Source organism: Rattus norvegicus, chromosome 18 (genome assembly GCF_036323735.1).
Source record: "Rattus norvegicus strain BN/NHsdMcwi chromosome 18, GRCr8, whole genome shotgun sequence".
NCBI classification, from domain to species: domain Eukaryota; kingdom Metazoa; phylum Chordata; class Mammalia; order Rodentia; family Muridae; genus Rattus; species Rattus norvegicus.
In genome coordinates this window covers 15,516,221-15,543,603 of record NC_086036.1, presented here as the reverse complement: position 1 = coordinate 15,543,603, position 27,383 = coordinate 15,516,221, and the positions used below count along the sequence as shown (strand labels likewise).

The window sequence follows — 27,383 nt, the reverse complement described above, 5'->3', positions numbered from 1 at the left end:
ATCTGCTCTCTCTGCCCAGGAAGCCACCCTAATTCTCCGGCGCTGAAGAAACTACCGGTCAAACGCCACCACCCACAATTTCTCCAACTTCCGTTTGGATGCAAGGCACAGAGACAACCCTCGCTTGGCCGCTCTAGGAACCGGGGAGGATCACAGCTCTATGGTGCACCTCGCGTGCGCTTGCTCGGTGATATAGGAACCTGGACGTTCTCCAAAAGTGACTCCTAGCTTTAGCTTAAGGGGCCCGCTTAGCTCAAAGCTCATACATTGCTGTGGTACTTGAGATGAATGTCAAATCCATCATCTTTTGGAAAAACTCTCTAGGGCCGTTTATTTTTTTCTGACCAGATATTAACTGTGACCTACTTCTTTATCGGCTTCTTTTCTCACTCTCTCCTTCCCAAAACTTAATTCCTTTCCTAAGTGAACTTCCTAAGCTTATTCCTCTTTTTTCCTCCTTCTCCCTTCCTTCTTTCCTGCCATCCGTCCACCATCCATCTAGGGGACTGAACACACTAGTTAAACTTTCTACCCTAACTATCCTTTCATACAACCTCCCTCATCCCACCTGTCTTAGTTACGGTTTCTATAGTCGAAACGAAACAACACGACCAAACAGCAGGTTGTGGAGAAAAGGGTTTGTCTTACACTACCATATTGCTGTTCATTATCCGAGGAAGTCAGGACAGGAACTCAAGCAGGATAGGAACCTGAAGTCAGGAGCTGATGCAGATGATATGGAGGTGTGCACTTACTGGCTTGCTTAGTTAGCTTTTTCATAGGATCCCGAACCACCAGTCCAGGGATAGCTCCACCCACAATGGGCTGGGCTCTCCCCTGTCAATAACTAATAAAGAAAACGCCTTACAGTCAGATCTTATGGAGGCATTTTTTTTTTTTTTCAATTAAGGTTCCTTCCATTCAGGTAGCTTTAGCTTGTGTTAAGTTGACATAAGACCAGCTACTATATCACTCCCCTACTCAGACCTTGAATTTTCAGTCCTTCTGCTCGAGTCTCGGGAGTTGCTGCTATTACAGGCATGTGTTACTAGACCTGGTTGAGTTCTTATTCTGCCCCCTTCTTGAAAATAATTTACATTATTTATTTACTATGTGCGTGTCTTTGCACATGTCATAGCATAGCATGGAAATCACAGACAAAACTACATCAGTCCGTTGTCTTTCTCCGTTGTGTTGAGCCCCAGGAATCAGATTCAGGCTGTTAGCCTTGGCAGCCAGGTCCTTTATCCTTGAGCCATCTTGCAGGCCTTTGTGTGGTGGAGTTTTTGTTGTTGTTTGTGGTGGGGGTTGGTTGTGTTCTTTTTTTGTGACTAGATCTAAGTGTGTAGCTCTGGTTGACCTGGAACTTACTATGCAACCCAGGCTGGCCTTGAACTCCTGACAGTCTTCCTGCCTTAGGATCCCGAGTGATGAAATTTTAGGTGTGCACTATTACACCCCCATTTTGGTCATGAAACTATGTTCTTTACTGGTATAGCATCATTGTTCAATCAGAGGAGCACAATAGTAGTTGCATATATAAATATGTGTGTGTGTGTGTGTGTGTGTGTAAAGGGAAATCTCTCATGCCAATGAGGGTAATGCTGAGTTTGATACTGACAAGACAGAAAGGAAGTTAGGAATAAAATGGAGGAGAGCAGTCAGGCAAGGAGTCACAAGTGTAGGTCGAACCACACAATCATTGAATCAAACCTCGGGTTAACAGTATCATTGATTGTTAGTGTTTTAATTTTGAGACAGGGTCTCTATTATGTAGTTCTGGCTTTTCTGGAACACATTATGTAGACCAGGCTGGCCTGGAACTCATGGAGCTCCACCTGCCTCTGCCTCCTAAATTCTGAGATTATGTGCCTTGCTAACATTAGAAATGTTTTTAGGACTATGTGAATTTATTCATTCAACAAGTATTTCTATATTACACTCTGTGCCACAGCATAGCACAGCATTTAGAATGGCCTTCAAAAGCCTGAGCCTCAGTCCTTTCAGTTAGGAGACCCATGGGGAAGTAGGGAGATGCACACAAAATCAGGTGTCAGGACTACACAATTACAGTGTTCAAAGCTCAGTGGAGAACAGAACTAGGGCCAGAGAAAAGAGCAAGAACATTATCCTTTCTGCTGTCGTCTGCAGTCATGGTTTATCTAACAAAATAAGCAATGCATAAAAATGACCAAATTTTACTGTATTTACTTTACAATCTGAGTCCTTGAAAGAACATGGGTGTTGGTTTCTGAAAGGCATTTCAAAATCATTTTAATTTAGTTATGTATTATATCAGGCCCAATACCAGTATTTTGATTTAATCCTTTTCTGACACTCAGGAAAACTCTATCTCTTAAAACAATACTCTTCATAAAGTTGAGAATCACCAACAGAGGGTCGATCAGTGTGAGAGGAAAGTACACTTGTATTTTAAGTCATTTGAACACACATTGAAAACCTAATAGTCTCTTTCACGCACTGACTTGATTCAACTCTTAAGGTCTGGCTCACTGTAATCTTTGCTTGCAGTTTTATCATATATTCAGTCACTGTGACACCCTCAAAATGGTACATGAAACCATAGAAGAGTAGTCCTTCAGGTTTCCTAGAGGGGCACTCTCGTTCCCACTTCCGGCGCTCGAGCACGGTGGCTTTCCGGCTTCCCAGGGCTGTGCAGGTAACGTGCGGAGCGAGGTGAGTGCGAGGGTGCAGCTTCGATGCCTTCCAGGTCCCTCTGATGGGGCGCAATCCTCCTGTACATTCTTCCCTCTATCCCTCGCTCCGAGCCCGCTTGGGGAGAGCCTGGAGCTGTGCCTAGGCCACTTCGCAGATTCGCGGGTTGCTTATTCCTCTGCGGGTGCCTTTGCTCGCTGTGTGTCCTCCTAGGGTTCTATTGCACTTACCGGATTACTCTTCCACTTACCAGCGCCTCCTGTGTGTTGGTGCTGGCAAGCGCCTTAGTGGACAAAGCTCATTACAGGGCCAGGTCTCATCACGGTCTTAGCTTTCCCCTTTATTAGACACTTTCAAAGCACCAAGTCCTATGTAGGTTTTTAAATTTAGTAGTGTTTTAAAGTCTGAGACACAATATCACTAATTACCCAGGGTGGCCCAGAGCTCACTCTAGCCCAGGCTGACCTTGAATTTGGAGAACTTCTACCTCAGCCTCCCAAGTAGCTAGATCCAGTCAGTCCTGGGCCACGAGGTCTGGCCTTTTGTAATTTGTATTCACAATTAGATGTGTGCTTCTGTTTAATACATATCTCTCCCTGATGTTAAGTTCTGTAATGGCAGGGGCAATGTCTTGATAACTGCTCAGCCCTTAGTGCCTGTACACAATAAATATTAACGATCTTGTAAAATGTGAAGTCTCTTCTAATGAGCACTTGGACTTTGTGAGGAAAGTGTGTATGAGCCAGCAGAGGACTCATCCGAGACTGTGGACCTGGAGTTAGACCCATAATCCCAGCACTCAGGTGGCGGAGGCAGGAGGATCAAGTCAGTAAAGGCTGGCTCAAATATGGTGAGCCCCTGGCCCAAAACACCAAACCAAACCAAACCCAACAAAAACAACAGTCCAGATTACCCCACAAGCCACATAAGATGGGACAACTTGCATATGTTGAAAGAGTGGAATTTACACCATAGCATGATCAAGCAGTAACATTCTGACACATTTCGTTTTAGTGCAGATACATTAATAACAGCCGCCTGCCTCAGCCAGCAGAGGGTTGGTTACCCAGAAGTGCCCTCGTCAGGCGGATTAGCCATCTAGGGGGGCCAGGGATTGATCTTCCAGAAGTGGGGGTGGGCTCCCTCCCAGGTTCAGGGCCTCCCCCTCTCTTCCCTTTCACCACTTGCTGGGTGACACCTAAATCCAGCTTTTCTGATCAGAATCAGTTACCTTATACCCTTGCAGACAAGTTTGCTTCCTCAGACTTGTATCCTAAGGAGCGAGTGCCCTGAAACCCTGGAATGCCTCTCTCTACAGTCTCCTGTGAGAGGATGGAAGTTGGGCCTGGGCTTGTTTTTAGTAACTGTTCTTTTGGTAAGTTTTTCACAGTGACGCCTATTCTTTAACCCATTCCTTGTAAAGTGGAATTTGCTTCTTATCTTGAATCTCTGTTTTTTTTTTTTTTAAAGATTTATTTATTATATATGAGTGCACTGTAGCTGTCTTCAGACACACAAGAAGAGGGCCTCAGCGCTCATTACAGATGGTTGTGAGCCACCATGTGGTTGCTGGGATTTGAACTCAGGACCTCTGGAAGAGCAGTCAGTGCTCTTAACCACTGAGCCATGTCTCCAGCCCAAAGATTTATTTATGTTATTCATATAAGTACACGGTAGCTGTCTTCAGACATGTCAGAAGAGAGCATCAGGTCTCATTACAGATGGTTGTGAGCCACCATGTGGTTGCTGGGAATTGAACTCAGGACCTCTGGAAGAGCAGTCAGAGTTCTTAACCACTGAGCCATTTCTCCAGCCCCTTATCTTGAATATCTTACTGGGACAGTTTTGACCTGTGTTTTTTAAAAGGAGATGGTTTGTGTTGGTAAGATAGTTTGTTCCTTCAGTGCTCAAGAGATGTGGAGTGCCTCAATAGGAAAGCCTTGGAGTCAGAGGGCAGAAAGTACAAGGGGAAATGGTAAGAATCTTAGCTGTGGTTTCTATAAGATGATCAGGTGAAGCAGCAGTGCACTCTGGGAGATAGGGATTTCCCTGCTTGTTTGGTGCTGACCTTGAAGAGATTAGTATAGGAAATTGATGGTCTTGAGGATGAGAGCCTCACTGAAAACTTGGAAGGAGGGGATTCTGGGTCTGTTGGTTTCCAGGGAAAGGAAGTCCTTGCTGAATTGCTTACTGCTATGGGAACTGTCTAGCCCTGAGAGGGACTGTGAAAGCATCGAAATAAAAGGGGGCTTAGCATACTGTGCAGCACTAGCTACTGTACTTACGGTATTAGCTCTTTCCAGGAGAGTGGAATCCCAGAATCTCGCCATGATTACCTGACTGACTGATTAGGATTGTCTGACTTCAACACTAGGGGTTTTCGTGAGTTACATCACTACTTGAAACCTGCTAACTGCTGTGGGAATGTTTCTCAGTTTGTATAGTGTTGATCAGTGCATCCTGGAAATTATATTTTTATTATGACACATGTAAATATATATGTATATATGTGCATATTATATGCATACATATGTATACATGTGCATATATGTTCAGTGTTATAATCCTGTATATAATGTACAGTGTCATGTGATTCATTGGGTTGAGTGACAGAAACATTGTAGTTTGTGTAGTCATGGACAAGACCAGAAGTCCCATTAAGGTGTGTGAATTAATTTATGTATTTGTCTGTGTGAGTTTATGTGGCCCATGTGCATGGGAGTCCTTGGAACTAGAGTAATAGAAGGTTGTGAGCCACTGTGTCGGTGCTAGGAACTGAGCCTGGGTTCTCTGTAAGAGCAGTGGGTGTAACCACTGAGCCATCTCTAGTTCACCTTCTAGTCGTGTGTTTCTTGACAAAAAGTCAAGGGCTTTGAAAGAAATGCAGTTCCCTTTACCCTTGTCTTTTATGGGTTCTTGACTAAGTCAGGGTTCTCAGCATTGACATCTCAGAATGATTTGTGGCTTGATTGGGATCTGATTTAGGAGCGTCTGACTGAGCTAGAACACAGCCTGAGTGAATAAGTACATTAAAGTTTGTGTTTTAAAAAAATAGCCAGACACATATGAAGGGCACATATATAGCATTCTTACTAATAATATATTTATATATACACACATGTACATATTTTTAAGATTAATGTATGTACATGTTCTGTTCTGAATGTTTGCAGTGCCCTTGGAAGCCAGAAGAGGGCATTAGATCCTCTGGAACTCAAGTTGTAGACTGCTGTCAGCTGCCACGTATGTGCTGAACTCTGTCAGATTCTCTGGAAGAGCAGCCAGTGCTCCTAACCCCTGAGCCATCCCTCCATCCTCCCAGTAAGTCCTGATAGCACATTACAATGACATTAGGTATCAAAAGTCAAAACCAACAGCTGACCTGATCAGTAAACACCACTGTGAGCAAAAGTTGGTCAGAGAAAGCCAAGTGGTAAGCTGTATGATTTGGTACCTGGGATAGTTTTAGGTGATGGCTAGAAGAGGAGTTGTAGACTCTAGAGATAGGAAATAAAACCTAATTCGAATAGGGATTAATTTGAATAGAAGGAAGGGGTTGGAGAGGACTGTTAGATGTGTTGGTTACTTGCTAACAGGCAGATAGCTATTCTATTGAAATCCTTTGGAGATATTCAAGAGAATGCATGATGAGATTGAGCAACTGTGAGTAACTAGGTATGGAGATCTGGAGGGAGTTCTAGACTAGGTGATGGATATTAGCTGAAAGTGAGGGAGACATGGAGAGGGACAGTAAGGGGAAATGCTTGGACTAACTTTCTGGGGGCACTGGGAAGGAATTGGAGGAGCAGAAACAAAAACTTCTAACTTCTCCCACGTGCTTACATGCTATAGAGACATAGTATTTGTAATAAAGATTGAGTAAGGGCTGGTGAGGGTTTATACTGACTGCTCTTGGCAGAGGACCTCAGTTTGGTTTCTAGCGTCCAAGTTGGCTGGCTCACAACCACCTGTAACTCTAGCTCCAGGGAATCCAGTGTCCTTTTCTAGCCTCAGTGTGCACTGCATTCATGAGCACAACCCATACATTGACACATACCTATATGTAATTAAAAATAAATCTTAAAAAGAAATGAGGAGTATCACAAATACTGGGATCAAAAGGCTAGAGACATAACAGTGCTGATCACTAAAGAACAGACATCAGTGGGCAACCCTGGCAAGTGCTGTAATACGGCATAAACGTCTGACAGCATGGCACACGTCATTTGTTTCCCTTTGTTTATATTTTAATTTATTTGATGTGTGTGAGCGCATGTGTGCTTGTGTGCAGAGAATTCCAGGATTCTCTTTTTACCCTTTGTGTTCCAGGTATCATACTCAGGTCAGGTTTGGTGACAAATGTGTACTGTCCCATCCTGTCCTTCTACTCCCACAACCCCCAAACAAGGTATCACTATGTAGCCCTGATGTTTCCTAAATACCAACTTACCTAGTAAGAAAAAAAGGAATTATTTCTCTTATACTAAAATATAGCAGATGGTGCTTAGGAGGAAGATTGTCGAGTTTGGGGGCTAGTCCTAGCTGCATAGTAAGACCCTGTCTTAAGACACATACTCCATATAGTGCCCATGTTGTTTACCCATGGGTTTATGTTTGACTATTTATGAAACATCTGTTAATATCTGTCAAAGCACTGAGGAGATGTTACTTTGTAGGTATCTCAGACCTAACTTTGTTATTTAATAGTTCAGATAGGGCACAATCAGCTCCCAGTCAGTAGAGTTGCCCAGAAACCTGAATTCATTGTTCTTTAGAGATAGGGTCTCAGAGTATAGGTAAGAACTCACTATGTAGCTTTGGAATTCACAAAGTCTTTCTCCACCCTAGTAAATGTTGGAGTATAGGCTTGAAACATTATTCCTAGTCTTGACTCCTCTATCTTCTAAACCCTTATCAGATAAATAGGACTCTAAGACCTGTTTAGTTTCTGCATCTTTGTCTTCTATCCTTCAAGCCATTATGGTCTCACGCCCATTCTTCTGCACACTGCTCAGCATGGGAGTCAGACCTTCCAGCCATGCTTGTGGCCTTGGGGTTCCACTACTCACACCATGGATGGCTTGGCTGTTCTACTAAAGGTGTATTTTTCTCTTACTGTCCATTAGTGTTCCAGAGTCTGGCATATACTTTTAAACCTGGGTGCATAGACATACCTGGGGCATTTACTAAAGCCGTATTCCTGGGGATTCTGACTGAATCTGTCTTAGGGCCCATCTTCTATGACCGATAATTGAGCTATAACTGGAGGTGACAACCATTAGTCGGCTATTCCTAAACTCCCATCAGTTTTTTCAGTGGGCAGTGTTTTCTCACACCCATTTGTGTCACTCAGGTCAAACTCCTATTTTTTATCTTGCAGGCAGCTCATTCTGGCTCTTCTGGCTGCCTCTCTCTGCTCTTAGGCATTGGTCTTTTCCTCGTGTTTGCCTTTCTTTGATTGTCCTGTAATTTCATTGATCATATTATTTACCTGTTGCTTTCCCAAACTGAACTCAGAGTCCCTCGGAAGAGAACTTAATTCAAGACTTCTGTTTAGCAGTCTGTATAGTACATAGTAAATTTTAAAGTATTTGTGAAATAACGAAGGGAACCCATGACTCTTGTGCTCTGGCTTTCCTTCTTTATGCACTCATGGGGATTTCCCATGACCCTCATCCTTACATTCTTGTCATCATTCTAATTTGCAAGAACTACCAAGGTTGGTCTGGACAATCCATTCTGGAATAAAAACAGCTAGTGATTGAGAGTCGGGCAATCCTAGGTTAACATCCTGACCAGTTTGGTGACTTGGGGAAATTCAAGATGCTTGGCTTCTTCATCTGCAAACATGGGGCTATTTACTGCACAGTGGTATTGTTGAGACCCAATAAGTAACTCATGTAAACTGCCCACAGCAAGCGTTAGGTTTTGAGTCCCCATCTTTGGGGAGACTCCATGGTATAGTAGAGCTAAGTACTTTACTTGCAACATTGCAGCTCTGTTTACTAGCTGTGTGCCTTTGGTCAGCTTATCACCCTCGGAAGCCTCATTTGGAGAATGGACAGAAAGATGATGGTTCATAAGGAGCACTAGCTTAGTATCCTTGATGTTATTATCTAATGCTCTTACTAAAGGTAATACATTACCTTCTGTCTCACATCCTGAAAACAGTCTTGAATGATCTGTAGATCATCATTTGTATGGAAATGCCCGTTCACTTACCAGGCACTGTGATCACTGAGCTGCATCCCACGGCTCTGCATGTTTTAGCAGTGGTATATGGTGGGTGTCCTTCATAGACACGTAGTACATTTAGCAGTGGTATATAGTGGGTGTCCTTCATAGACACGTAGTACATTTAGCAGTGGTATATAGTGGGTGTCCTTCATAGACACGTAGTACATTTAGCAGTGGTATATGGTGGGTGTCCTTCATAGATATAGTGGGTATCCTTCATAGACACGTATTACATTGCAGGTGCCTGCTTTCCCTGTGTGACACGCACACTGTCCACCCCAGGGGTTCTTTGGATCTACCTCCTCTCTGCCTCAGCTAGGTAGCCTTTTGTATTATTCTGTTCAGGATGTCCAGAGAAACAGCGGCCTTGGCCTGTCGTGCTCCAAAAGGACAAAGTGGGCTCAGCTTTGTGAAAACTGAAGAGAAAGATGGTGTTTGGAAGCAGGACTTTGGTTTCCAGGGACACCTCCAGAGCCAGGAGGTTTTCCGTCAGCAGTTCAGACAGTTTGGCTACTCTGATTTCACTGGGCCCCGGCAGGCTCTGAACCAACTGCAGAAGTTTTGCCAGCAATGGCTGAGGCCAGAGGAGCACTCCAAGGAGCAGATCCTTGAGCTGCTGGTGCTGGAGCAGTTTCTGACCATCTTGCCTATGGAGCTAAAGGCCTGGGTGCAAGAACACGGGCCCAGAAATGGAGAGGAGGCTGTGACTCTGTTGGAGGAGCTGGAGAGAGAATTTGATGAACCCAAGCACCAGGTAAGATGTCAGGTTTTTGCTGGTTTTGTTCTCTTGTGTTCAATAGAGAAGCCAGGATGAGTAGCACTCACTCAGCTCTCAGGGAACTTAATCAGTTTCTGTCTCTTGGTAAATTATTCATTTACCCATTAGTTCAAATCATGGGGGTTTGTAGCACTGGGGTGTTTTTTTTTTTTTTGTTATTGTTTTGTTTTGTAGTCATCTGACAGTTTTCTGCTTCTTCATCTTGCCCTGTTGCTGTAGGGTTTTTCTCTTATCTGCACTCAGTCACTGGTACTTGTTACTCTAGAACACAGCTCATGGTCAAGAAATGATCTGCAAAGAAACGACACTCATGGGAATGTCGGAGTCTCTGAGTAGTCCACTGCAGTCCTTGGAAAACCATTGCAAGAGTGAACTTCAGGAGCCCCAGGTTTTCCATGAGAGAGACAAGGCGACCCTACCATTTAGGGTTGAGGATGAAGGTGAGGATTATTGAATGTGCCAAGGTTTACTTTCTTAATGACTGTCACTAAGTATTGTTGGAAAGCCCTGCTAGCCTCGAAATAGTCATTAATTGACTCAGCCTAGAATCTGAAATTTTAATATAATTTTAACTTGGATTAAAAGTAGTCTTTAGTAAGATTTCCTAATGCCATATTCAAGACTAATAACTGTTTTTAAAACATTTTTGTCACACTGACAAGACAGTTTCTAAGAGGGATGAAAATACTGTCAGAAGCTAAAGTCTCATAATAACTTGGAAAAGGAAAAACTTAATATTAAAAAAATCCTCAGCTGCAAGCCAGATGTGGTGGCATACACCTATAATACCAGTACTGACGTGAAAGGCTGAGAGGTAGGAGGGTTGCATGTTACAGGCTAGCCTGGACTACATGAGATGGTCTCAAAGAAGAAGAAAAGTAGCAAGGCATTGACCACTATGTAGTATAACTAAAAGCCAAACTCTAGGAAGTACAAGGCTAAGGTAAAGTCCTCAGGAGAACACACATGCAAGAGGGTGCCATGTGTCATCTGCTCCTGCTAGGCCTGAGATCCGATCTTGTTAGAGGGCACAGTCACAGATGGCAGTAGAGATGTTCTCCGAAATCCTCGGCAGGCTAGATTTAGTAGGAGCCACCTTTAGGGCGCCAAAAGCCTGCCAGGAAATGTGATGTAACATAAAATTTGCTGGGAAGCTGCCGAGGAGGACAGTTTCTCTAAGATTTATTGGGGCATATGTTGTTGGGTGTCCTACATGCTGTGAGAAATGAACAGAAGTCTCCTCCACTGTCCTTCCAATTCTCTCAACTGATAAAATGCATGGGCTAACATGATGCCAGTATTATGGATAGAAAATATCACAGGTGCCAAAGCAATCTTGTTGACTCAATTCATTCAAGCCTATGCAATTTACATTACTCATTTTTTTTAAAGATTTATTTATTTCATGCATGTGGGTACACTGTCGCTGTCTTCAGACACACCAGAAGAGGGCCTCAGATGCCCATTACAGATGGTTGTGAGCCATCATGTAGTTACTGGGAATTGAACTCAGGACCTCTTAATTGCTGAGCCATCTCTCCAGCCCTATATTACATCACTCATTCTTACTATAGTTATACTGCAGTTACAAGTGCTTGGTTAGTAGGACTCTACCCTAAGATGTAAACCTGTTCACTGTATGTTGGTAGAACTAGGAATACAAGGACGGAAGCCTGAGAGCCTCACCTCAGACTTTGGCAGTTCACCAAAGGAATCATATTAGTTATAAGTACAATGAGATACCTGACGCAACTAACGTTATAAAGAAAAAAGTGGTTTGTTACCTCATGCATTTAGAGGTTTAAGGCTATGTTAGCTTCTTTGGCTTATTTCTGGTTTGGGATCTTTCTACATTATACCTAATGTTAGTTATGAGAATATAGGCAGAAGCAAGTTATCATACAGAAGCAGGAAGCAGAGACCACCAACTGTGGGAACTAACCAGAACCCTATGAGAAGCACCTTAATCCTTTTTTTTTTTTTTTTAAGATTTATTTATTTATTATATATAAGTACACTGTAGCTGTCTTCAGATACACCAGAAGAGGGCATCAGATCTCTTTACAGATGGTTGTGAGCCACCATGTGGTTGCTGGGAATTGAACTCATGACCTCTGGAAGAGCAGTCGGGTGCTCTTAACCGCTGAGCCATCTCTCCAGCCCGCCTTAATCCTTTTTGAGGGCATCACAGTTAACTTGGGGTCTCCTAACAGCTCACCAGCTGAAAGGTTACATCAGTTGACATCACCATACAGGGACTAAGCTCCCAACAGATAAGCTTTAGAGAATAGCATTCAGACCATAACAATCTCTTAAGTCTTTTAGGGCAGATATATCTAGTCCCCTCTTCTCTCTGGTTTTTGTTTTTTGTCCTGAACCTGATACTCAATATATAGACCAGCCATGTTCCTCTGCCTTCCGAGGGCCTGGGTTAAAAGTCGTATGCCACACACCTGGCCCTTGCTCGGTTTTATTAAGGTCTTTACAGACTCTGCTATATTAGACTAACTTAGACTCTAACTTACAGATCCAGCTCTAATTTCCAGCTCAGGTTGTGCATCATAGGTTGAAGCTCTTAGTGCCTTAGGCTGTGAATGTACATTTTGGGCATGAGATTAAAAGTGAGATTACTGTCTCCTTCACACCTGCTGTCTTTTGGGCAACAGGAAAAAAATAGTTTTTTCTGATTTATGCATCCAAGGTCAACCTTTCTCTGATCACATCCTTTAACTTCATGTACTTGCTGTATGTATTTTTGTTGTTTTGTTTTTGAGACTGTGCAGACCAGGCTGGCCAAGAACTCACAGAAATCCACTTGCCTCTGCGTCCCAAATACTGGGATTAAAGGTGTGCATCACTACACCTGACAAATACCCTGTTTTTATGATTTTATTATATACTAGTGGTTTGTTGAGTATTTTATTCTTTTTATTTATTTGAGATATGGGTTACAACCCTGGCTGTCTTGGAACTCTGGATGTAGATGAGGCTGGCCTCATACTCAAAGACAGGCCTATTTGCCTGTCTTTGTCTCATGAGTATTAGGATTTAATTTGAGTACCACCATCTAGCCTTTTCTCATAACTTTTAAAATAAGCACAGCCTTGAGGAAGTTGTCGATATAACTAATGATATAAATTTCTGAAATCCAAGTACAGTGCAAATTTCATTTCAGATTTTATCTGTTTTCTCTGATTTTTCATAAGGAATGACAGAAAAGGAAGCCAGCTTGCTCTCAGCTTTGCTAGAATTCACTGTAATGCTATATTGTTTTCAAGGTGTTGTGAAACTTGACTATCAGAAGTGTTTATTTTTTTTTTTCATGTAAAACTATCCCTTCTCCACAGATGAATTAAAATGAGTTTTAAATTATTTTTCTTTTAAGTACAACTACAGCTCTGCTTCCAAAAAGTCAGGCAAGTCACCTGGGAGAGACCTTACATGGAAGTTAGCGATCTTTAATCTTGACTATCGATGAATAATCTCCCAAAACTCTTGAAAGCTTTTGTTCCCTGGTTTATAAAATGTATATATTTAGAGGATTTTTGACAGAATAAAAATAATTTAACAGTTCAGATTTTACCCTTAAAAGAACTCAATTTATATCAACTATATCTAGTGGTTCTTGTTTTGAGATACTGGAAATTTTGACATAAAAAGACATGCTATAAGATAGCTGGATTTGATTAGGCCCTTAGGCAACTGTTTGCATCATCCCCCCACCCCCCGCCCCATCTAGACTTATGAGATGAATTTGGTAATACTTGTACTTGAGCAAGAATGAGTAAGGAACCCAGAGTGTTTCTTTTTAAATGCTTTTTCTTTCTCTACTTACATTTATATTTGCATATATTTATATATAGCTTATGTTTATATATATTGAAATATAAAAATTGTATTTGAACACATAAACCTTTTAAGTAAATTTTTTTTTTTTTTCTGAGCTGGGGACCGAACCCAGGGCCTTGCGCTTGCTAGGCAAGCGCTCTACCACTGAGCCAAATCCCCAATCCCAGTAAATTTTTTATATAAAATTATATACTATATATAAATATGTAAGTATACAAATATACATAAATATAACACTTATATTTGCCCTATTTGGAACCTGTGAGAATTTGCAAATGCCTTCTTGCTTTCTGTGTCCTGCCCATTCCCTTTGTCTAATTCTTATCCCCCAAACATTTTATAGTATTACGTGCTCTCCTACTTTGCTAGACATTGCACTGATGTACAACTCTTAAGACATTTTATTCCTGGTTATCTTGTATTACCTCTTCTCTCACATCAGCTAATTTAGAATAGTCTCTTTCTGGCTTATGGCTGATATGAAGTGTTTGTTACCTCAAAGTATTGTTTTCTTGTTCACTACTCAACATCTTCAATACTGACTTACATTCTTTGTCCATTTTATTCTCTTAAATGTTTCTATATTGGGAATGTAATTGTCATTTCCCCAGCCGTATCCCTTCCCTATTCCTGAAGATCAAACCCAGGGCCTTGTGTTTGTAAACAGTCTGTCATTTGGCTATATGTCCATCCCTGTTTTGTTTTTTTTAAAAAATGTGCATGTTTGCCTGTATGTTCATACGTGTATCACCTGCATGCCTGGTCCCACAGAGGCAGGGGTGTTGGAGTTCCTGGAACTGAAGTTAGGGATAGTTGTGAGCCACCATGCGGGTGCTAGAAACTGAAGTGCGTCCCTGCAAGACGAATATGCACCTTAATCACTGAGCTGCCTCTCCGAACCCAGCACTTACCTTTTCCTTTGGTTTACTTGTTGTTCCTTCTTCAACTTTTTTTAACATGAAAAAGAAATGACACATCCTATCCATATTTTTAGACAGCAAGATGGCAACTGGGAAAGCATTGACAGCAAAGCAAGAAGGGATTGAATGTGTTGCATCAGTGGCCATGGAATCTCCAGGAAGACTTCCTAGGGAAACTTCTCCAGTACAGAGAGTTGAAGAAACTATGGAATTTCTGGACAACGAGAAGCAACAAGGAAGTGATGATACAAGCAACAAAACGAGTCCGCTTTCTTCTCAGGAAGGCGGTTTCAGTTTGGCACCCTTTAGCAAGAAAACGCCTACAGAACAGAACATCTTTGAGTATAATGAAAGTGAAGGGATCCTTAGTCAAAACTTACATGGTACTACACAGCCCAGAACTGACACAGGGAAACTGCTCTATGCATGCATGGATTGTGGGAAAGCTTTTTGCAATAGGTCAAAGCTGATTAGACATCAGAGAAGTCATACTGGAGAGAGACCTTATGCATGTAAAGAATGTGGAAAGGCCTTTGGTTTCAGAGCAGACCTTGTTAGACATCAGAGAATTCACAGTGGTGAAAAACCCTATAAATGCTGTGACTGTGGAAAAGCTTTTGGGAACAACACAGGGCTTACTAGGCATAGGAGAATTCATACTGGAGAGAAACCTTATGGTTGTGATGAGTGTGGGAGAGCCTTCAGTCAGTGTTCTACTCTTATTCAGCATAAGAAGATTCACAGTGGAGAGAAACCTTACAGTTGTGAAGAATGTGGAAGAGCCTTCGTCCAGAGTTCTGCTCTTATTCAGCATAAGAAGATTCACAGTGGAGATAAAGGCTTTAAATGCACTGAATGTGGGAAAACTTTTTGGACAAGTTATGTTCTTAGGGAACATCAAAGAATCCACACTGGTGAGAAACCTTATCAATGTAATGAATGTGGAAAGTCCTTTAATAGAAGCACAGCACTCACTGTTCACCAAAGAACTCACTCTGGGGAGAAACCTTATGAATGTAATGAATGTAGGAAAACATTTAGGCATAGGTCAGGCCTTGTGCGACATCAGAGAACACACACCAGAGTTAAACTCTGAGGGTAAGTGGTTGTACAACTGTGAAATGTAAGGAATTCTCTTTGAAGGCGAGACTCCACAGAAGATAGAGAAGTTTCCTAATGGCAGGACTTTTGTCTTTCCAGCCCAGTTCTTTTCTGAAAAAAAGAGATCCACACAAAATGCTTGCATATTGAAAGAAGAATTTTATCCAGAACTTGTCTACAAAGAATGGTATTTTCTAAGGGGGGAAAAGACTGACTCATTTCTGGATGAGGACTCTAACCCATCTGTTCTTCATCCCACTTCACTGCAGATAGAACTGCCATTGAGCACCTTCATGTAAGTCCATGACTGAGGCACAGATCCTAAGATCTCTATAAGATCTGTCTAGTGTTTGTGCCTGACAGGATATTTTAAGAATTACTGAACCCTGAAATGTTTAATTGAGGCTATGAAATGTCATGTCCTGGATCAGTTTCATATCTGAGGAATGGAAAAGCACCCTTGTTAGTGCTTTTAACCCTTAGCTTTCTGCTGCAGTCTATTTCCTTATTTGGAAATTGCTGGGCTTAGCCACTGGAGAACAGGCTTGGTCATTGCACTCTCCAAATTAAAGGCTAATAGAATATACATATTTAAGTGTGTGGCAATAACTGCCAGATAAATTCAGGGTTCTGTTGGAAGACATATCAGAGATGTTTTCTGATCTATGAGTTAACTAAAAATTCCTTGGATGTGATATTGAGATGTAAAAATGTAGAAGCAGCAGCTTGGCTAATGGCAGAACAGAGGCAGAGGTCATAGCATACATGGCACGATGAGAAGAGGATATGGAGACATTCCTGTATTTTGACCCTCGTTCAGAAGCCAGATTGGTTTCTTCTCCTGTTGGTAATAGCCTGAGTTGGATAATGTATTTCACATCATAAGTGACCTACATGATCTAGAAGTATTCAGAATTATGATAGAAAATAAAACTGGTGTTTCTAAAGTCATGCCTGTATACTAAGGAAACAGCAGGCATGGGAAGCTGAAGGACACTGGAGTCTGGAGCGTCCTTGGCATTAGGTTTGCAGATGATAAGCCACTTGAGGGAAATACAGAGCCAGTCCTTCGGATTCTACAGAATTCTTCCTTGAGTTTAATTTGGCAGTTTTAATTAATCCACAATTGCTGTGGGTAATTTCTACCTAGGAGTGTACTTTAAAAAAAAAACAAAACACTTGGTAATAATCGCTATTGTGAGTAAATGAGGTGACATTGGATATGGTACTTCTAAAGGTTGTGCAATTTATCATTTAAGATCTACCATAAAGGGATCATTCAAATGGACAGTGAATTGCCTTTTCTTATAGGTGACAAGTGAATGAGTCAATGTTTTAAATATTTATCCTTTTTCTAATTGTGAATGTTGATAAATCAAGTCATCCATAATCCCATTACCCATAGCAAAATTAACTTTTGAACTTCCTATTAAAGTTTTTCCCCAATTCTAATAGTTTTGGTAAGAATCTAGTGTGACTTTGCTAACCTTTAACATTTATATGTTCAGTTTGCACTCCAGCTGCTTAGTACTGTCAGCGTGTAATGGTAATGTACTGTAATAAAACTGAAATTTTAAAGTTTTGCTTTTAAATCATTCCAGTAAAGAACAGAACATGAGTGGAGTTATGCTGGAGGGTGGAAAGGGTAGAAAAGAGAAGTAGCACACTTAATTTCTACTTCTTGGATTAAATAAATAGCATCAGGAAGCTCAGACTTTAAGGTTGAGTTGTTGAAGAGAAGGAGAACAAATCCACCTAGATATCCTCCTTCTTCAATACTAAGAAAGACCTTTGGAATCACTACTCCAGAATTATGTGTATGTGAATGCAAATGCCTGCAGAAGCCAGAAGAGGACACTTGAAGTAGAGTTACAGGGGTACACCACCCAATGTGGGTTCTGGGAATGGAACTCTGACCCTCTGTAAGAGTAGTCCTGCTCTTAACCACTGAGCTCTCTCTCTAGTCCTATGTTTTGAGTAATTTTGAGACAGGGTTTCACATAAAAGCCTAGGCTGGCCCAAGAGATGTGACTTTCTCCTTGGCAGTTCACAAACAAAAGTAGGTTATTAGGCCATTGTCAAATGTCTTAAAGTTCAAGTCTCTCAGTTTTGGTTGCGGGCAGTGGAAATGAGGAAGAAAAAGGGTGACTGATTTAAGAGTCATGTAAGGCAAGTGCTGCTTTCTAGACTTTTTAGACAGCCTCTGGAGCAAAGGGGAGAAAGGCATGGAGCAGAGAAAAGGGCATTATTTTCTTTCAGAAAAGGTTGTTGAGGGCTGAAGAGATGGCTCAGCGGTTAAGAGCACTGACTGCTCTTCCAGAGGTCATGAGTTCAATTCCCAGCCACCACATGGTGGCTCACAACCATCTGTAATGAGATCTGGTGCCCTCTTCTGGCCTGCAGTCACATATGCAGGCAGAGTGCTGTACATAAAATAAATAAATCTTTAAAAAAAAGAAAAAGAAAAGGCTGTTGAAAGACAAAACAACTTTTTCTTTCAGCTCATGTTGGTGTCCACTCTGTTTCATAAAGACTGAAACTTAAGATCATCTTCAGCTCTTTAACATGAGAATATAGTCAAGATAACTTGTGTATGCCTGCTGAATTCATGGGAAAGCACTAATGACCAAAGCTGTTAACCACCTACAAGACTCGCTTTTCTCAGCCGTAGATCTTTAAGCATGTGAGTTACCCACACAGGAGACTGGAAGGGGACTCTTGTACATTATGGAGCAGGTAAGTGTGCATTGAACTCATCACAGTGACAGACCAGAGCTAAGTCTGTTAGAGCTAAGGCAGGGGTTAGAGGAAGCGAGTACTTACTCTTACTGCTGTTTTGGGCTGTTTTTGTTCCCTACCAGCCACACAGGGCTGGGATCAAGCATGGGCCTTAAACACAGTGAGCTCATGATTTACAACTGAATTATTCTCTAGCCCCTGGCTCTATACGCAGTATTAGATTTTGTAGTAAAACCTGAAATATAAAAAAGGACATTACCTGTAGCTTTACCACCCAGAAGTAACTACTGTAACATCTTGACATTGTATGTTTCTATTTTAATGCATGTGTTTTACATGGGGTCACTGTTGTATAGATTATGTATTTAATATATTATGAATCTTCAACACATTTTAACAGCTAAGACTGCATGGTCATGGTTTAAATATATTTCTGGGTAGAATTTCAAAGACAAAGGCAGTGAGTGCTTAAGGCTTCTGATATTGATTGGCAGAAATATGCAGTCACATCCATCAGCAAGAGAGTCCTAATTTGCCTGAATCCTTATTAATTTTATATGAAAAACAAGTATCACTTTCATTCTTGCGCCAATATGATGGTGTAAGACCGAACATAAATGGATTGTTGAGTGGCACTTCTGGGATCTGTTAAAATGTTAACAATTTTTTCATGGATAGTGTTAATGTGCTCCCAGAAAAGGGTTCTGATTTCAAATTCTGACCTTGTAACTACAAGTCTCCATTTCCTATGTACAAAATATGATTTGTACTAATGACTAACACATACACAAAGCCCTTGGCAAGCACCTGTTACATCTCTCTCTGATCTATGTAAGAGCTCCAGAATATTTCCCTTTTGTAAACATTATCCTACTTAACAACTACATTAGGCATTTGGCTTGTTATTCTTACTGGTTAGTACATACTCACCTATAAATGTCCAAGACAGGATTACTTTTGTGTCCTCATAAAAATTGTTTTTCTCTTTTTACATAGACTTGAGTTTGGTGTGTTACTCCTCCAAACAGCTTTTTTCCCCAGTATTTTGAGATGGGGTCCTAGGGCCTATTATGTAGCTTAAATTAGCCAGGGATGCTTCAACCTTCTTTTGTCTCACTGTCCAGGGTACAGGGATGACGAGGCTTGAGTTGATTAACTTCCTCCTTGCACTATGCACCAGCCTTACCGTTCTCTTCTGATGGGTTCCTCAGAAGAGAGGAAGTCCTAACTAACAGGAATTACACTTTTGTTGTCCCTTCTCTAGCAAGGTCCTTACATTTTTTCAAGATACTGCTAAATATTGCTAACATAAGACATGTGTGAAGTATCTGGAGAAAAATCCAAAGACCTAGAAACTGACAATTTTTGAGCACCCAAGTGCAGGCAGTCATGCCAAGATGGAAAAATGGTGGAGAAGCAGCTCTAAGCACAGTTGCTGTGGCATCTTCTAACACATCAACTCCAGCAACTCCAGTATTCTAAGGAATTCAACGGGTCTCTATCTAGGCTGTTCTCTTATATAGTCTACTCCTACCATTGTCTTCCTAGGCTCCTCTGCAGTGCGTGAGAGCCTGCCTGCAGTCATACTTCTCACAGATGTGATGCCAAGTCTGAACTCTAGGCAATGTTCCATGGTTTGTTCCTGCCATTAAACACAAAGATCTCTTCCTTTCTTGTTACCTGGCTTTCCTTCCTGGTTAACTCCTCAATCTTCTTATTTCAATTTCCTTTATCCAAGTTCTTGGACAAGGAACTGGGGAAAGTGCTTAAGAAGCACTCTTAAAAGTCTAATAGACTGACCACACTAAGTGTCATTTTATTATCTGACTAGTAATAGCTATTAAACTGTAGAAATCATTCCCCCCTACCCCATTATATTCCTAGTCCCTGACACAAAACAAGTATTAAAAAATTACATAGGCCTGCCCACTTGCCTAGCATGTTAAGCCCTAAGTTCAGTTCCCAGCATGGCAGTAGGGAAGAGATGGGACTTTCCACTTGTGTAAATTAACTCGTATCTTTTACTTTTCAAGCTGATTTCATTTTGGGCCTGTCTTCAGATCAACAAATCATCAATGAAACTGTCTTCTCCGTTGTCTTGTTGACTTTGAGTTCCTTAAGCAGTCTCTTAATGCAGACCATACTGTCTCACAAACCTGGCACACTGACAGAATGGCAGAATGAAGCCTTTTCCCATGTCATTCTCATGGAAAATGAGGTCTCAATATTGCATTACTTTTTTTTTTTTAACCTGAGTATTCCTAATGTTACAAAGCTTAAAGTGATGGTCTTGTATCTTTTTCATTAGCACTGGGGAAGTGCTGCACAAAGCAAGTTAGACTAACTAAAAACTTTTTTTTTTAAACTACCTTTATGGAATCTTGCTCCAAAATCAACCTTATGACTAATAGAGAAAAATATACGGATGTATTTACAAATCATTGTATTAAGTTACTTAATATCGTGGACTCTCTGATGGCGCATCAACACTGACCTGTGCCTAAAAGCCTTCCCACACTCATTACATATATAAGCTTCATCTCCAGAGTGGATTCTCTGGTGCTGAACAAGGGCTGAGCTCCTTTTGAAGGTTTTGCCACAGTCATTACACTGATAAGGCTCCTCTCCACTGTGGATTCTCTGATGTCTTATGAGGTTTGAGTTCAGACTGAAGGCTTTTCCACACTCGTTACATTCGTAAGGTTTCTCTCCACTGTGTATCCTCTGATGGGTAATCAGCTCTGAGCTCTGCTTGAAAGCTTTGCCACATTCATTACATTCATATGGTCTCTCTCCCGTATGAATCCGCTGGTGTCTAATAAGCTTTGAACTCTGGCTAAAGGTTTTCCCACATTCATTACACCTGTAGGGTTTCTCACCAGTGTGGATTCTTTGATGTATGATTAAATAAGAACTTTGACTGAATGCTTTTCCACACTCATTACATTTACAAGCTTTCTCACCTGTATGAATTTTCCGATGTCTAGTGAGAGCTGAGCTCTGATTGAAGGCCTTTCCACATTCATTGCACTCATATGCTTTTTCACCACTATGGATTTTCTGATGAATAATAAGATATGACCTCAAACTAAAGGCCTTCCCACACTGATTACATTTATAGGGCTTTTCTCCAGTGTGTATTCTCTGATGTTGTGTTAGAGAGAAATGTTGTTTAAAGCTATGCCCACATACGTCACATCTATAAGGTCTGTCATCTGTAGAAACTTTCTGACATGTAACAGAGTTTGTACTTAGAATCAAGCATCTTTGAGACTCATCATGATGGTCTCTCTTTGCTAAGGATTTGTGTGTGAAGATCACTTGACTAAAGCTGCCCCTGTGGAGAGGGGAACTTCTTTGCTGCCATTCTAAATTGCTTTTGTGCTCGCTGACACCTCTAAATGAAGGATCCCAAGAGAATTCTGGTGCTTTTTCTTCTGAAATGTCCTCTTTTGCTGTTGTTTCATTATTCTTAGAATCTGAAATGGTAAAGCAAAATAAAATTAATAAAATCCTAGAGTTTACATTTCTTCAGTTATTCTGAAGTCATTGTCTTTAAAAAAAATAAGAAAGGATTTTGCTATGTTCCACAGGTTAGCCTGAGACTTCTGGTTTCAAGGGATTCTTCTACCCAGCTTTCCAAGTAGTTGGGACTATAACTCCTCTCCACTATGGCTAGCTTAGTCTCCTTTTCTATAAGAGGAAATAGAAGGGTCTATTTACAAAGATGACATTGTCCCTTGGGATCTTTTCTCTTTCCCAATGCTAAAGTCTACACCTTCCTTTTGACTCATCTTTTCTTCCCTTTAAGACTTCAACTGATCACTATTATTATTTTCAATCTCTTTCCTGTAATGGTTAGTGTTTAATTATCAACCTGACATCAGCTAGGAAGAATGTCTCAGACTAGATCAGGTCTGCTTGTGTGGATGTCTTGGGGGAAGAAGGGCTGGAGATGTCCTGATTATGTTAACTGATGTGAAAGGACCCAGTCCATTGTTGACTAGATAGTTTTTGGATATAGGTCCTAAACTGTGATGATGTGGAAGAAGTAAGTCTAGCGGTAGGCATGATGTAGTCATACTTTCCCTGCTCTTTACTGTGATGATGTAGTCATACTTTCCCTGCTCTTTACTGTGGATGTGACTAGTTGCTTCAAGTTCTCACTGTCCTGACTGTCCTTTAATGATGAAATAGAATTTGGAATCATGAACTTAAACTGTTTCACCTCTAAATTGCTTTTGCCTTGGTATTTTATCAGAAACCCAAAACAAATCTAAGATAATCCTACTTAACAGCTTAAGCTGAAATCACCCCTCCTTTCTTAAAAACCAAGCTCCTTGCTTATGTATCTGTTAAGTAGCCTCATTTACATTCACAATTAAATTTCTCTAATGGGTTTGTCTAAAGTCTGCAGCCTGGTTTCTAGTTTACCTTCTTGAACTCTGCTACTTCTATTGATAGGAATCTTGTCAAGGTCACTGATTTTATAACTGTACGTAATTGAATGGGTACTTTTTGGATCTTAGCCTTTCTATAGCATGACACGGAGACCCACACCTTCCACTGTTCTATTTTTCTTCTTGAGACAGGGTTTTACTCTGCAGTCCAGACTGTCCTCAAACTTAGGGCAATCCTGCAGTCACGAAAGGTAGAATTAAAAACGTGAGACACTACACATGACTCTCCTCTGGGTACCCTCCCACTTCCCAGACTTTCCTTTCTATTTTGGAGCGTGTAACTCAAAAACTATGTTCCCTCAGCATCTGTTCTGTGTTTTAATGTATCCTCACTGTGGAAATTACCCTAGATGTCAATTACTACAATCACGTCTTCTTAGATCTCCAAGTCTACTTTAAACTCTTGACTGTCATACTGGATTTTTGCTTGTATTTGGACTCAAATGCCCCATAATCAAACATCAGATTTTTTTCTTTTCCTTAACAATACCATTATTAATCAAGTTGTTTCTCTTTCATGATTTGCTTTTGATGACGACCTCCTACTACAGTGCACTTTGAATGCTGAGGAACAGATTTCAGCTTCAGTCTTTTTTATGCCCCAGAGTAACACAGGTTTCCTCATTTACTGTGGCCTCTGGGATTCCAAGTCTCTTAATAAACCTCCAGTCTCAAATCATTTCTGTACTCTGAAGCTGAGTTCTAAGCAACAAATCCAATAATGCCACTTCCTCACAGGTATGAAATGAATAGAGTGAAAGGCTTTAACAACTTGGACCTCATTTCCTCCTTTAGTTTCTCTTTCATTATTCCTTATCAGTTTCCAAGTCAAACTGAAGTACCTAAATGTCTGTAATAGGTTGTATTCTCACTTTACTGGCTCTGTACTACCTATTTACCTGACTTTCTCCTGCTCATAATTCAAATTATAGCTTAGGTATTTCTTCCTCCAGGAAGTATTCCTTGAGTATTTCTTTAAATTTTATTCATTTATTTATTTATTTTTAGACTCTTTCATGTGTACAGGTGTTTTGCATGCATGTATGTTATGGGTTGTGTGCATACGTGGTAGTGGAGGTGGTCAATAAATGGTGTCAGATCTGGAGTCACAGATAGTTGCAAGCCGCCATTTGAGTGCTAAGAATTGAACCCAGGTCCACTGCAAGGGCTACAAATGCTCTTAACCACTAAGCCAACTTTCCAACCCTTCTTGATTCTCATATTGAGCTTGGTGTCACTTTGTGCTGCCATGGCACCCATTAGACCGCCTCGGATGCTTCTGCTTTTCTATGAACCACTAATGAAGGTCTGAAAATTACTTGAAGATGAAAACATGGTGTCTACCATAGTATTAGACAATTTAGCACTTTGCAAAGTTATAAAATGGTTAAATGAATCAATGACAGGGAAACTCACACAAGGAAGGATGACTGCAATTCCTGTGAGGGTCGTTGAATACAAAGCCACTCAAGTGAGCACCTCTGGTTTTGATTAATACAAGTGTTCATGTGGAATAAGTTTATAAATGCAAGTCTGCATCTACAAAACCAGAGGCCTAACTTCCATAAATCTGAAAATAAGTTTCTATTCCTACCATTTTTAGAGGAAAGACAAGGTTTCCAGGATTTCAGCTGTGTCTTCAGAGGCCGGACTTGGATGCTTGTTGAATCTTGGGATGTTCTGAGATATGTCAAATCTTTCCATGACACTGATGGTCCTTGTGGATTATCTGGGACCTAAAACCAGCACAATATAATTAGTAAGACTCTTACATGGTTAATAAGACCACTGCCACGGATGAAGGATAGGGAGAAAAAGGGTAAAGGCGGTAAGTATGTGACATCAAGGTCATGGTTCCTCAGAGACAATGTTCTAACCAGAGAAGATACTACAACTAGGACTGCAACTTTTTCTCCAAAACACATCATCTCTGTTCCCACCTGCTGCCCTGGATCATCAAACTCTTTCTCCAAATCTTCCAGCAGAGTCACAACTTCCTCACCGCTCTTTGGGCCGTGCTGTTGAACCCATATCTTCAGCTCTTCAGGGAGGATGCTCAGGAACTGCTCCAGCACTAGCAGTTCCAGGATCTGCTCCTTTGTGTGCAACTCTGGCATTAGCCACTGATGGCAGAGTTCCTGGAGTCTTCCCAGAGCCTCTCGGGGCCCAGGTGTTTCATGATAGCAAAACTTCCTGAATTGCTGGCGAAACAGTTCTTGGCAAGACTGGGCACTCCCATTCTGTTTACATTTCTGGCTCCAAGAAAAGCTGCTGTCTTCTATTTTCACGAGTATTAATTCTTCTTGATGATCCTGAGGTTTTAAAGTTGAAATTGCTCTGGATTCCATAGCCATTCTGGGCTGAAATAGCTCACAAAAAGCTTAGTACAGTTGGGTTTTGTGCTTGGGGAGGAGTTTCCCAAGTAACCTCTTCTTTCCTACAATACATGAAAGCATTTTAACTTACAGCGTAGGAAAAAAAACAACTCTAAAAACTTGTAACATTGAAAATAAACAGGTTCAAGACTAAATATAGACAAAGCATTAACAATCATCTACTGTGTAGAACTCCTACCACTGACAAAAACTCTTTTAGAAGTATAAGAATGCAAATTAATATGACTGTCCTTTTCAGTTATCTTTCAGTCCTGATGGAATTCATGACTCTCCTCCGGCGGGGAATGAATTCAGGGCCTTAGAAACAGTAGGCCAAACATTTTAGTTTCCTACATCCTTGCCCACCCTTGACAGTGAACTCAGGTTCTTGCTAGACAAACATTCCACCACAGGGCTGCATCCCCAACCACAGACAATTTTAATAAAATACAGGCTGCAGATTTCTCCTGTTTGTTTTTAAAACAGGGTCTCTATGTAGTCCTGGAACCTGCTATGTAGACTAGGCTGGTCTTGAACTCAGAGCTTTCCTGCCCCTGCAGTTCTTCGATTAAAGGCATGCAGAACCAAACCCAGCTTTTGGCTTTAATTTTTTTTCTTTAGTTACTGTTTATAGTAACTGTGTATACTAAAGTAACTGTAGTGTTGGTCTGCATTTAAGGTTTTAAAATTTTAAAATCCGCACTGAACATAAATTTCTTTAAAATATTGTATATTTGTCATTAGGTCCCATTCATATACTGAAATTTTCAAAAACGTGGAGGCCCTTACTTTGTGTGGACTTTGTTCTGAGCCAGTATTGAGGAAAGGATTGGCTTATGAATGAATTTAGTGAGGAATTCTCTTAACTGTAAAGTGCTTAGCTTGGATTAAAAACATGTTACTATGGACGCCAAAAGTCAACTTCGCTCTCAAAAGCCTGAGTATTCCAAATTCAAATGAAATATGGCAGTAATCATTTACTAGATTTGGAGATAAAGAGCAGACACGACTCTAATGTATACAGAGACTTATATGCTCCTTCATTTATGTTAAAACCCGGCCCTAAGCTCACAAGGCTGAGCAGAATGAGAGCCCTCCCCACCACCCGCCAGTGCGTGTTAATATCTGGTCTCCCCGTTTACACATTAACCCAGCCCCACTCCCACACCAGAGAAATCTGACCCCTGTCAAGTAGTCTAATGTCAGTATGCCTTGCTTCCCCTACAGACAACCAGCGCGGGTCACATTAACTAAGCCTGCGTCCTTGCAAGCTGGAACTCCTGACCCCCGTACTACCTGGCGCGGCGTTCAAGCGGCTCTCACCCAGACGCTGACCCGCTCGCCCTGCGCTTCTCAGTCGCTCGGTCCGCTCCCTCCCTCTACCTCAGTCCCAAGTGAAAGGATCCCAAGAGCTGACACCACTGCTACCCATACCGGCTAACAAGACACCCGCCCCACACCTTCGCCGCAACGCACCTTATTTTTAGCTTCCGGGTTAAAGCACAGAGTAGGCGCGTGCCAGAAGGGGCACCACGGGGGTTGTCCAGCGGAAAGCGGCGGTCGAGGGGTCTCTTCAGGACCTGCCACACGCCTTCCCGCCGACCGGAGCCCCAGGTACAGCGCAAGAGCAGCACAGGGGGCGGACATTAGCCACAAAGACCTGAGGCACGTCCCCGCCCCTTCCGCTCGCCAGCGTCCGACCTTCCGTCTGTCCCTCCCCTTCCGCTCGCGCGCACACAAAAGCCTTGCGTTCCACCCGCCCCACCCCGCGGGTCTGCTACCCGCTGTGCTCCATTGTTGTGTTGCTCCCTTCTTACTCACCCAATTTTCCAATTCCATAATCAGATTTTCCTGTCTTAACAGCTCTTTTTCGTGGCCCCTGATAAGAGAAAACCAGTAACGGTCCAATAGCTGCCCTTCATGCTCTTCACTGCAAGCCGCAGCGTCCTCTATTTGAAGCCCTAGTCATTGCACAAAGCCAAGGTGCTCTGACGCAGATCCGATTCCAGACACGCCTTTAAAGTCGGGTTTTTCTATTAAAAATATTTACTGTTTCTGTGTATCTATACCTGTATGTACACCACTCATTGCTGGTAGAGGCTAGGAGAGGGCGTTGAATCCGGTGACAATGGTTGTGAACCACCTTGTACATACTAGGAACCGAACCTTGGTCCTCTGCAAAAGCATCAAATGTTCTTCACCTCTGAACCATCCTTTTAGGCCCCCCCGTTGTCTCCATTTTAAAATA

The 27,383-nt window shown here is 41.6% G+C and overlaps 2 protein-coding genes across 13 annotated transcripts; one reads left to right on the top strand and one right to left on the bottom strand.

The window, feature by feature from the left end:
- Nucleotides 1–2,620: 2,620 nt before the first annotated feature.
- On the top strand, nt 2,621–19,291 carry Zscan30 (zinc finger and SCAN domain containing 30). Of its 10 annotated transcripts, none has more exons than XM_063277489.1 (5): nt 2,625–2,697; nt 5,850–5,997; nt 9,154–9,667; nt 9,957–10,131; nt 14,535–17,139. In XM_063277489.1, the coding sequence occupies exons 3-5, from the start codon at nt 9,260–9,262 to the stop codon at nt 15,554–15,556; spliced, it is 1,605 nt and encodes a 534-aa protein (XP_063133559.1). In that variant the 5' UTR covers nt 2,625–2,697; nt 5,850–5,997; nt 9,154–9,259; the 3' UTR covers nt 15,557–17,139. The 10 variants fall into 10 exon arrangements, 9 of the variants coding, with proteins under 9 accessions (XP_006254540.1, XP_063133559.1, XP_063133558.1 ...); XM_063277488.1 differs by having other exon boundaries at nt 2,639–2,697; nt 9,259–9,667; XR_010059591.1 differs by lacking the exon at nt 5,850–5,997 and adding an exon at nt 18,063–19,291 and having other exon boundaries at nt 2,658–2,697; nt 9,259–9,667; nt 14,535–15,856.
- Nucleotides 19,292–20,547: 1,256 nt separating this feature from the next.
- On the bottom strand, nt 20,548–27,090 carry Zfp397 (zinc finger protein 397). 3 transcript variants are annotated; one of them, NM_001271475.1, is made up of 4 exons: nt 26,612–26,767; nt 24,701–25,197; nt 24,355–24,496; nt 20,548–21,779 (listed from the first exon to the last, which is right to left on the bottom strand). In NM_001271475.1, exons 2-4 carry the CDS (start codon nt 25,112–25,114, stop codon nt 20,752–20,754), a joined length of 1,584 nt encoding a protein of 527 aa, NP_001258404.1. In that variant the 5' UTR covers nt 25,115–25,197; nt 26,612–26,767; the 3' UTR covers nt 20,548–20,751. The 3 variants fall into 3 exon arrangements, with proteins under 3 accessions (NP_001258404.1, XP_038952460.1, XP_006254518.1); XM_039096532.2 differs by lacking the exon at nt 26,612–26,767 and adding an exon at nt 26,957–27,090 and having other exon boundaries at nt 20,724–21,779; XM_006254456.5 differs by lacking the exon at nt 26,612–26,767 and adding an exon at nt 26,432–26,600 and having other exon boundaries at nt 20,724–21,779.
- Between the last annotated feature and the right edge of the window lie 293 nt (nt 27,091–27,383).

What these genes read in the sequence shown, in the direction of transcription:
- Zscan30 (NM_001400760.1), top strand. Translation starts at nt 9,260, where the DNA reads ATGTCCAGAGAAACAGCGGCCTTGGCCTGTCGTGCTCCAAAAGGACAA. An exon ending in TTGATGAACCCAAGCACCAG is followed by an intron (nt 9,668 to 9,956) that starts GTAAGATGTCAG and finishes TTGTTACTCTAG; the next exon opens with AACACAGCTCATGGTCAAGA. An exon ending in ATTTAGGGTTGAGGATGAAG is followed by an intron (nt 10,132 to 14,534) that starts GTGAGGATTATT and finishes CCATATTTTTAG; the next exon opens with ACAGCAAGATGGCAACTGGG.
- Zfp397 (XM_039096532.2), bottom strand. Translation starts at nt 25,114, where the DNA reads ATGGCTATGGAATCCAGAGCAATTTCAACTTTAAAACCTCAGGATCAT. An exon ending in TTGATGATCCAGGGCAGCAG is followed by an intron (nt 24,497 to 24,700) that starts GTGGGAACAGAG and finishes TGCTGGTTTTAG; the next exon opens with GTCCCAGATAATCCACAAGG. An exon ending in TTGTCTTTCCTCTAAAAATG is followed by an intron (nt 21,780 to 24,354) that starts GTAGGAATAGAA and finishes TTACCATTTCAG; the next exon opens with ATTCTAAGAATAATGAAACA.